The sequence below is a fragment of the Dermacentor silvarum genome, chromosome 1 (genome assembly GCF_013339745.2).
Source record: "Dermacentor silvarum isolate Dsil-2018 chromosome 1, BIME_Dsil_1.4, whole genome shotgun sequence".
Lineage (NCBI taxonomy): Eukaryota > Metazoa > Arthropoda > Arachnida > Ixodida > Ixodidae > Dermacentor > Dermacentor silvarum.
This window is the reverse complement of record NC_051154.1, coordinates 291270318-291280688: the sequence shown is the minus strand read 5'-3', so window position 1 is coordinate 291280688 and position 10371 is coordinate 291270318. Positions and strand designations below refer to the sequence as shown.

Below are 10371 nucleotides of genomic sequence, written 5' to 3'. Positions count from 1 at the left end.
ATTTAGCACTCTCGTGATAAGTGTACCAATAAGCTGAAAACAACACGGGTATCGCCGGACTCAAAGTCGAATATGCGTCTGTTAAATGCACTCCCTGAGAAGAAAATTTTATTTTCTCAGCTGCAGCGATACGCCTTGTCAATCACGAGATAGACACAGAAATGCTGAAACACATCTACCGAAACGGATACAATTTATTCTGCCAGGAACGCTGAAGCACGGAATAATTTTGCAGCAGCGCGACACGAGTCTCTTCAGCTGTCGTGCGAGGAGTTAAAGGGCCAGACCAGGCCTGACCTTGTGCGCATCGACGTTTTGATCCGTATACTGACGGTGCCGCTGTCGACGTGGGTCACCTCGTCACCTACGCTGTCAGGCTCTGGATCGGCGGAGGTAGAGGAGGCGGCAGTGGCGGCGCCTCTGTGGTTGGAACCAGAGTCCGAGTGGCAGCGGGGGGACGCAGCGCACGGCACCTGCTGCTCCGACGTCAGCAAGGCTGCTTCTTCTTGCGTAGGCCGCGCAGCCTGCGCCCGCTCTTTCTTCTTCAGCTTGGCCAACTTCTTCTTTCTGTGATGCTTCTTCCGGTCGTGTTTGGGATGATGCTTCTTTTCTCCACGGGCTACAGCTTCCTGCTCGTCGGGTTCATCACTCCTCGCATCGACTCCCTTCGCCTTGTCCTCCTCAGTTCTCGATGCCACCGGTCCGACTTCGGTCGTCTGCTGCACCTGGCGAGATTCCATTGCGGGCATCCAGTTGAGGTCGTCAAGTCCGTCGGACGACGAAGGCTTCGGAGCATAAGGAGAGACGTCCTCGCGACGACCTGTGCTGGTAGCGGGCTTTGTGGGTATATAGCTGTTTGGCATCACTGCAGGTGGAGCTGTGGACGTACCCGCCATACTATTCACGCGCACGCGTTGTGGCGACAGTTCTTCTCTTAAACCACAGAGCGAACGCGACACACGTATAGCGGCTGAAGGCGCCTCGGCTTTGTTGACGGGCGCAAGCGCCTTGTCAGCTTGGCGTTTGGTAGCGCAGGCGTGAGAGGCCGGTGGGGCTTCAGCTTTCGGGGTCAAAGCGCCGGCTGCGGTTGCACGGTCGCAGAGCGGAGATGTCGTAGCCGACTGCTCAGACGATTCGATGAACCAGTGCAGGTCTTCGTACATGCTGGAATCGGTGGCCGTTACAGGCAGAACTTTCTTACTCTTTGGAGGGCTGGTCGGCCACAGAGCGCACGAAGGCTTGCTCGCACAACAGGGCACTGCTTTGAGCGGTGCCGCCTTCGGTCGTCTGGTGCGCCTTGGGTCGTACATGTCGAGTTCAAACAGCTCGAGTTCGCCGGGCGGCGACAGAGCGTAGGTTTCTTGACATGGGTCCCACGCGGCCACTTTCTCCTCGAGCGACTCAGGCCGTGAGTGGTCGTCGCCCAATTCCTGTGCCGACCAACGGCGTTCAGTGCTTCCAACGCGTTCCAACTGCGCGCTTGTAGCCTCGATCAGGTCGCTGAGGTCCAGATGAGGCGTGCGGCTCAGGTGTTGTACGTCGGATTCTTCCGTGCGGCCTGTATTAGACCCGTGGTCAATCGCGTCGGTGCTCTCAACGCAGCGCGATGGCGTAGATTCCGGTACACCGCTGCTTTCATGGCAGTCATCTTTGCGTGCTCGGTCTTCAATTTCCTGTGAGGCCTGCGGGCTCGGCGCCCCGAATGTGACCCACTTCGAGCGACGAACCGCGATTGCCTCCGCTTCGCTTTCGGAGGAATCCTCGACTGCTGTCGTGCGGCTGCGGCTTCCTATACTGTATGCAGTGGCAGGGATCGGCACTTCGCAGCGGTCTCTCGGAATGCGTCTGCTGTGGGCGTTGAGTCCAAGGGGCACGCTGTGGCGCGCGGAAATGCGCGACGCTGCGAAGTCCCGTTTGGTGCTCGTTGGTCGCGGCGCCAACGCTCTCGCGGGATGGTCCGACGTTGGTGGTCCGTCGTTACCTTTAAGCAAACGACCTAAAATCTCCAGTTTTGTCTTGCCGGCGCTCGGATGTGCTCCGCGCGCCGTCCAAGGCTGTGCATCCGCACTGTGGATCTCAGTAGATGAGTGCGTGCTGGCGTAATTATCATCGCCCGTTTTTTCCAATCTACCTCCGCTGTGGCTTGAACTGCAACCGGCCGCGTCTTCCTGGTCCAGGAACGGAGGGTTCCCTGGGCCGATTCCTCTGTATGATGACCCGCTCATGTGGTACGGCCAGGCTTGGCTAAACAGCTCGACGAAAAATCAAATGGCAAATGCCGCACGAACTTGAGTGGAGACGCCCGCTGCAGTGTTGTCGAGGAAACGCGACGCAGCTCCCGGTGTCGGATGGCTTCGCTCAAGGTGTGGGTACGGCAGTGCCGCTCGGAATTGGGCGTCCAAGCGTTACTCAGACGTCGAAGCAGCCCATGTCATAGCGTGCCTTGATGTCACGGCCCTGCCAGGAGCATGGCATGTCGCTGTGGGAATGCGCTCGCTGGTTTACGCAGATATTGCACGCCTGTGAAGAGACAAGCCTTTTCACAGACCTGCACCGAATCCTTTTCCGTCTCTTCCTCTCATTGCCGCGAGCCATGTAGAGGTAGAGGTAGAGCCTTGGAGTTACTGGCACATACCCGCTCTGGGGGATTGGCCAAGAATTATTATTATTATTATTATTATTATTATTATTATTATTATTATTATTATTATTATTATTATTATTATTTGATTTGTACACATATACACACAAGGACACAAATGGATTAAGGAGGGAGCAAGCTGACAACTGCCACCGAGAGGGGCACAACGCCTGCCTACTCCTATAGGAGGGGGGAATAGAGGAAATGAAAATATGAGAAAAGAAAAGAGGAAATAAAGAAATGACGGAGACACGGACAGAACAAATAAAAAAAAATAAAAACAAAACAAAATACAAATAATGTCTATAAACGGGAGGCCAAGTCAGTGTCCTTCGGAAAACTTAGCAAGGCTCGGTGGGCCTGGTCACGTCTTGCAGCGCTCCCCTTTGGAAAAAGGCAATCGTCAAGGGTCGCACATTGCAGCCCCATAAGGTTATACTCCTTAATTAGTAATGCGCGCTGCGCAACGAATGCGGGACACTCTAAAACTAGATGTTCAAGTGTCTCACAGGAGCCACAAAACGTACACGACGGGCTGTCCACACGTCCTTGTCGGTATAGGCGTTCGCGCACCAACACAGACCCAACCCTTAACTTGTATAACAGTGCTCTAGCACGACGGGGCAAGCCTCGACCACGAACGCGGTGAGGGAACGATCTGTCTGCAACACGCCGGTCTGGGTGCTGCTTTAGGAGGTGTCGGCGTATAAGGAGACGGGCGTTTTCAAACGTGCACGAAATGTCAGGGCAGTCACATTCATGGTGGGCACAACTTGAAGCGAGGCGATCAGCCTCTTCATTTCCAGCGATGCCCACGTGCGAGGGTACCCACTGGGCAATGAGGGACACTCCACAGGAAGTAATGTTGCCCGAAGTTTCTTGGATACTGCACAACAATGGGCTATCGGCATCTTGTCTAAGTCTGCTGAGGGCAGCACGGGAGTCTGTAAGAATGACGACCTTCAAGGCGTTTAATTCTTCGTGTACGTATTTCAGAGCAACATCAATCGCTGCTAGTTCTGCAGTTGTTGATGAGGTTGGATGTAGTATTCTGAATACCCGTCTGATGCCAGTCGAAGGGCAGAAGAAAGCTGCAGAAGCGCCTTGCGCGTCGCTCTGTACAGATGCGTCCGTGAATATTTCAATATAACCTTCAAATTTTTCAAATAGGTGGGACTGGGCCAATTGAAATAGTGCCGGAACAGGCTGACTAGATTTTTTGTGTATTTCAGGAATTGTCAGATAAATGGGGAAGGAGCATTTGTTGCGCTTCTTCGGAGTAGTGAAAGAAGTAGTGTCTCGTGAACTGTGAGTAATGTCCACAAACAATGCAGTTTGAAATAAACAATCAGAAAGGAAATGTATAAAACAATACAAACATAAATGTGGGAATATATACGCATCTGAGAACGAATAATTAGAATATTTCAAATGACTTGAATAGATTAAAGGAATAAATGATGACTAAAAAAAGTAGACAGCTAGTGATCAAATTAGTAAAAATATTTCGGAACGCTAAGCCCTGATTTTGTCATCGAAATCTTTCTGACCCGGTAATGTAATTCTGGATGGCATCGACAACCTTCCCGTTGCTGTGCCCAAGGGTAGAGGCCCCCAATGATAGTAAAATTTGAACATTTATTTCTAATCTAAGGCGGAACGGTGTTTCTAAGGTTATTTTTCGCAATTCACAATATCTTTGACAGACAATGAGAAAATGATCTAATGTTTCATGTTGTCCACGATGTGAGAACGAGTTAAATGTGAAACAATGTGAAACGAGTTAGGTGAGGGAACCAGACCAGCTCTGTGTAGGTAAAAATTTAAAAATGGAATTCTGCAGCGTAGTCTAATGATTGCGACTTCAAGTGATCGCGTTTGACAGAGTTTGCTATTCCAATAATGCGACAAGTGCTGAAAATCTGGCGAGTTTGTTAAAGAAGGGGCGTCAAATTCACGCAGCATCATTTTTCTCCGAAGTCTAGCCCCTATGATGAAAGCTGAAATCGGTAGGATATGAATTACCGGGCCATTCAGGGACGCTTTCGCCAACGAATCTGCCATTTCGTTTAGAAATAGGCCCTTATGCCCTCGTACCCACACCAATCTAATCAAAGCTAAGTGAGGGGGCACTAACGATCTAAGTGAGGGGGCACTAACGAAAAACCGGGGAATTATCGGAAGCTGTGAGGGAGGAGCACAAAGATAAAGAATCCGTCACGATCACTGTGGAACGTGTTGATGTATTGAGTTTACGGAGGGCTAGAACGACAGCTAAAAATTCCGCTAGAAAGATCGGTACGAAGTCTGGGAGGCGAAGAGAGAACGACCAATCAAGAATAGGAGAAAATATTCCAATTCCACACTTTTCTTCATTGTGAGAAGTGTCAGTGGCAATAACTGTCTTGATCGGAACGTACAAAAAGTAATCATTTAATATTGAGCTTAGCGTGCGGTAATATAATGCCTTTGCATTTTTAGGAAAAATATCATCATACTGAATTTTAATGGAATTGCTGTTGTAAACAACAGGACTCACCTCACGAATTTGTATGTTTATTTGATCTAGGAGAGTTTGAATAAAAATAATTTGTGGTGTGTGGAATCGCGGCCAGTACAAGCCGAAAAACAAGTCCGGCTGGGAGATAAAAACTGTGTGTGAACGCCTTATAGGGGATTCATATAGTCTTAAATATGATTGCACAGCTAATAATCGAAACCTCGTAACAAGAGATGGCATCCTAGCTTCCAGATGTAAAACTTTATTTGCTACAAATTTAGGTAGCCCTAAACATTGTCGCAAGGCCTGCCTCTCCAGAAGAACAAGGGGTGGAAGTTTATATGCAGGAGCTCCAGAGTACAGTACGCATCCAAATTCCAATACCGGTCGAACATACATGCGGTATATTGTTAAAAGCGTTGCTCTTCGCATTCCTGATCGACTATTGCTCAGCCTACGCAGCAAGCCAACCGCAGGAACACCTTTTGTTGCAATATAGTCAATGTGTGCCTTCCAAGACAGTGAACGGTCATATATCACGCCAAGATACTTGACTGCCCATGCAACGTAGGGCATGCAGATCATCGTCTTCGTCCACTACCACAATTATGCAGCACGGCTATGCTAGCCAACAACGTTTTTAGATTATTTTAGATCTAAAAACGGTGAATAGCAAACATAGACTTTGAGTTCTTACCACAGTGTTGTCTGCCGGCCGAGTGTGGAGATGGTTACAGCAGTTGTAAGTGAAGGGAAGGAGAAGCAATCGCCCTGCACCCCCGCATTCTTAATGTGCGGTTGAACAGAAATACGGCGAAAGTAACCCAATAAGGCAAAACAGCAAAGAGAACGTGGCGATGGCCCCGTCGTCGACCACTGGTATGTCCTCGCTATGCAGAATGGCTTACTGAGGTAAGGAAGAAAAAAAAACTGCTGGGAACTCCGTAGACCTCACTACGTAGGTGTTGTTTGTTGTGATATATCCCACTAACCGAAGTTGACGTCAAAGAGATTCATTAAAGAGTGACACATAACCAGTGGCAAATATTTAGTGTCCCCTGGGGCACATACCCAGTGAAACCAGTGGCACGTACCCCGTGTCACATTCCCAGTGGACGTAATTTCTTACTGTACTATCTTCAGTATCGGCCCACAACAACCCCTAGGCACACCACAATCACTGGATTCACTTGGACAAGAATGCTTCGCATTCAAAAACCAAACCACACCAAACTCTGACGCTCAGCAGCGACTGATAAAGGCGATAACGAAACACGCTACGCAGAAGCTCGCGCCTGGTGTGTCAATTGACTTGCTCGACTTATGCTATGGGAAAGAACTTTCAAGAAACTCTACCGAAGCGCCTATTAATTGTGAAATACTCAAGCAATCACAGTGCCTCGTGGCGGGAGTTACTTCGTGATTAGCTTCCTTACCATATCAAGACAGATAGCAGACCTTAGCAGTGTTGCACACGTTCTTCTAAAACAGGAACGAAAGCTCGTTCCTTTCCAATCCTGAAACGAGTTCCCGTTAAAAGTCCCATTAATTCGAAAGGAACGCGTTCCAGTTACACTTCAAACATTGGCCCATGTCGTTACATTGACGTTACATTTGATTTTATGGCGATAGCAATTATATGGATACTCCAGGCGCACTTCTACCGTCGGCGTCACCGTCGCCGTGAGCGCCCGCGCACCCGCGCGCGCCCGCCTGGCAGCAAGGTTCCTGGGGGAGGGTAACGATGGGGGGAGGCCGCGTACTACGCCGCACGCTCCCGCCCTAACGGCTGTATCTTGAAAACCATCTGCGGCGGGGGCAGAGTCCTTCCTCCCTGCGTTGCGTTTTCGCGGCTTAGTTCGTGTCGATGCAAACGGCGGGACGAAGGACATTTCGCTTGCTGCTGCCGCGCGCTTACTCAGTACAGCGTTTTGACAGCGAGTTTCCGCGGTCATCGAGGGAGATGCGTTCATGTTTGCTTAGAAGAACTTTCTGTGGGCCTAGTTGGCGCATACTTGATAAACATTTTAGAGCGCAAACAAGAGACAAGGCACAAAAGGGAGGTGAAACACAGGACAGGCGCTCCTCAACACAGGAAAGTAGCGCCTGTCCTGTGTTTCACCTCCCTTTTGTGCCTTGTCTCTTGTTTGCGCTCTAAAACGTTTATCATGTTTGCTTGTGCGCGCGTGACAACGTGCTTGCTAAATCAGTTAGTTTACCTATGTTTACAAGTTTATAAGGCCGATAAAACTACTATCCATACTTCGTATAGCTAGTTTGCTATCGTAATCCATGCTTCGCCTTTCGGGCGAAACTACGACTTTTTTAAGCATCACGGCATTTTGAAAAACAGCCTTTTGCAGATAACATAATTTTAATCCTCGAGTTGGATTATTCTAAGAGGTGCACACAACTTGCACGAGAAAAAGAAACACATATTCAGCAAATAAAGAAGATCACTAACTATAACTTCCGAAATAATGAGTTAACGCCACATATTGCAATATACGAATTGTAGGCTTGTGAGTTTGCAAGGCATATCCAATTTATCGATAGAGTTAGGGAGACGCGCCGCTGCTGTAGGCGAGGACACGCCAACGACAAAGGCAAAGATAAAGTCATGATTAAGGCATAGGAAAAATCCGAGGACACCTAAGCACTTCTTATGAGTTGTGAATGCGAAATCATTAATATCCAATTGAACGCCGCTGAGATATGAACTGCTCGCGGGCAAGCGAGCGCGTTGAGACGCATGGCCAACGCCTCCTAGATAGCACAAAGCCGGTGCATTTCGATCCGTGACGTCATGCTGCCTGCCCGACTGCCATAGAATCTAACGGGGACGCTCCCGAGTAAGCCTCGGTGATATTAACGTTACTGCTTTCGTCGCGCCCGGCTTGGGAATGGAAATTTTGGTCCAAGTAGCGTGACATCATCAAGAAGAGTGGACAGGCCTGCTATGTAGAAGGCGCTGAGCTGGCGCGACAGCTGGTGTCCCCTTTCGCCCGCTCTGCACCGTTGAGGCGCGCACCTCCGAGTGACGTCACAGCAAATGGGAATTTAGGTGCCGTTTCCCTGCTACAGACGCCGGCTTTTTCGCTCAATAGGCCATCTGATGCTTTCGCATCAACAATAATGGCCGCAAACGAGATCATTATTAAGAGCGACGGTTCATTAACAAAGTGAAACTGTTTTCGATGACCCGAAGACGGCCAGTGCCTTCACTCGACGCCGTGGCATGGTTTAGTCTCTCCCAGTCGCCGTGCGCATTTGTTATTCCCATTCTATTTAGCTTTGCAAATTTTGCTGCCGCCTGAATGCAGTTGGTTAACGCAGGCACGCAGCAGCAGCAGTCGGCGCAGACAGAGGCGTTGGCCGCTGCGTAATCTTCTTGCTCTTCGACGCGTCTGCGCTTGCCTTTGACTACCCGCTCACGCAACAAATACGATGGTGTGCTCCACCACTCACTGTTGGCAGACCCAGCGTTTGCCGCATGGTGGCAACATCTCGCTCAGCGAGCGTCTTTCGAAGCACGCGCTCTGCAGCCATTAAGCGAACCACTTCGCGTGCTGTTTCTGACATTCGTAGGACAGGTAAAGAAAAGGGATGATCAAAAGCGTTTATGTGTGCTGAAAAATTGCGCCGCTACGTTGGGAAACAAATGAATTAGAGCAGTGGCACGACGAGTCAGTACGGTGCCGTCGCCTCAACGACAACCCAAAATTATTGCAACCCTCGCAAAATGACACCACTGCTACATGGCAACGGCAACTAGCGCTCGAAACCTGCTCTTGACCTACCCTGAGATTAGGCCCATCTTTGCCCATCAGCTTCACGCTGGTGTGGTGCGTTCTTTGAAACAGTAAAGACCCTATATGCAAGTCATGAAACTGTGGTTTTATGTGCAGGCTGCCGATAAAATTGCGACGGCTCGCAGGTGCCTCACTCGTGTGGCCGTGGCCCTTAGCGCCGAAAAAAAAGGAATCCTCCGTGAGTTGTAAATATCTTACTGTCCATATTACCTGCCGCAGTATGCAAGCGGCTATGATGGTGCTGCGCTGCTGAGTTCGAAGTCACGTGTTCAATACCGACCAGAGCGGCCGCATATCGATGGGGGTGAGATGCAAAAACGGTCGTGTGCATAGATCTTCACGTTAAAAAGCCCAGATGGTCAAAGTCATACCGGAGTTCACCCACTACGGTGTTCCTCATAATCAGATCGATGTTTCGGCCCATAACGCCCCACAATGAAACCGGCCATATACTCATTTCCAAAACGGGTCCGAATGTTAGCCCTTATAATACACACATAGAACGCTAACACTGTGCTCATTTGGGCGTGTTGGTATACATGGTTGTAAAAAGGGGACTTAAGCGTGACACGCGACACAGAAAGAAACACGAGGAAACTTCGCTGCAACATACGCTTGTGTGTGTGTAAGACTGGTGCAAACGCGCGCATTGTTGACGACTTATGTGTTTCAAATGCTGATTTCGACGTTCTGAGCGCGCGTAGTTAGTACATTTTGTTTCTGTTGTTTATCGCGTAGTCTCCGGGTTCTCTCAAGCCGCCTTTGTCGTAAGGGTTAGGCTTGACGGCCAACTCCCTTGTGCTTGCCTTGTACTACCGGGGTTCGGCGGTGCTAGGACAGGCAGAAACACGACAACACACGATAGCGTAACAAGTATAAAAAGGGTTTATTGCTCCATGGGAATTCGCGTGGAAGCAGGCTATAGAGACGACCTCGACGTTTGTCGGGGTCGATAGTGGTCGAACGAGGTAGGGCACGACAAAAGGAGGGAACAAGATCGTTACCTGAGCTCCGTCCTTCGTCACGGCTCGCAGTCGTCTCTCATTTCTCCGGCGTGCGCCGGTCGCGCCGATCGCGACCGCCCCGCCTCGTTCTGGGCTCGGTCCAATGAGCGCGGGGCTCCGCGTACACGTCACCGCTGCGTTTGCAACCGGTTTCCAAGAGGATCGCGCCACCGCACGAAAAGCCGTTTGGCAGGCTCCCCGAACGGGAAGAGGGAAAAAGGCGTCTGCTCTCCTCACTTCCGTGGCGCGCGTAAGGACGAGGGAAAATGTGAGCCTTCATAATTCCCACAATCGTCATTCCAATGCTGTCATTTATGCTTTATTTTGTTTTCTTGAAAATATTTTTATTACATTTGGGCTAAAAAGGACTTCCTCGTCCATGCCAGCGATATTAACGTTGACATGCATGCTAAA

At 49.9% G+C, this 10371-nt stretch overlaps 1 protein-coding gene across 1 annotated transcript; it reads right to left on the bottom strand.

Moving 5' to 3' along the window:
• Positions 1 to 254: 254 nt before the first annotated feature.
• Positions 255 to 2225, bottom strand: LOC119441539 (uncharacterized). Its single transcript, XM_037706156.1, has one exon. The coding sequence runs from the start codon at positions 2223 to 2225 to the stop codon at positions 255 to 257; it is 1971 nt and encodes a 656-aa protein (XP_037562084.1).
• Between the last annotated feature and the right edge of the window lie 8146 nt (positions 2226 to 10371).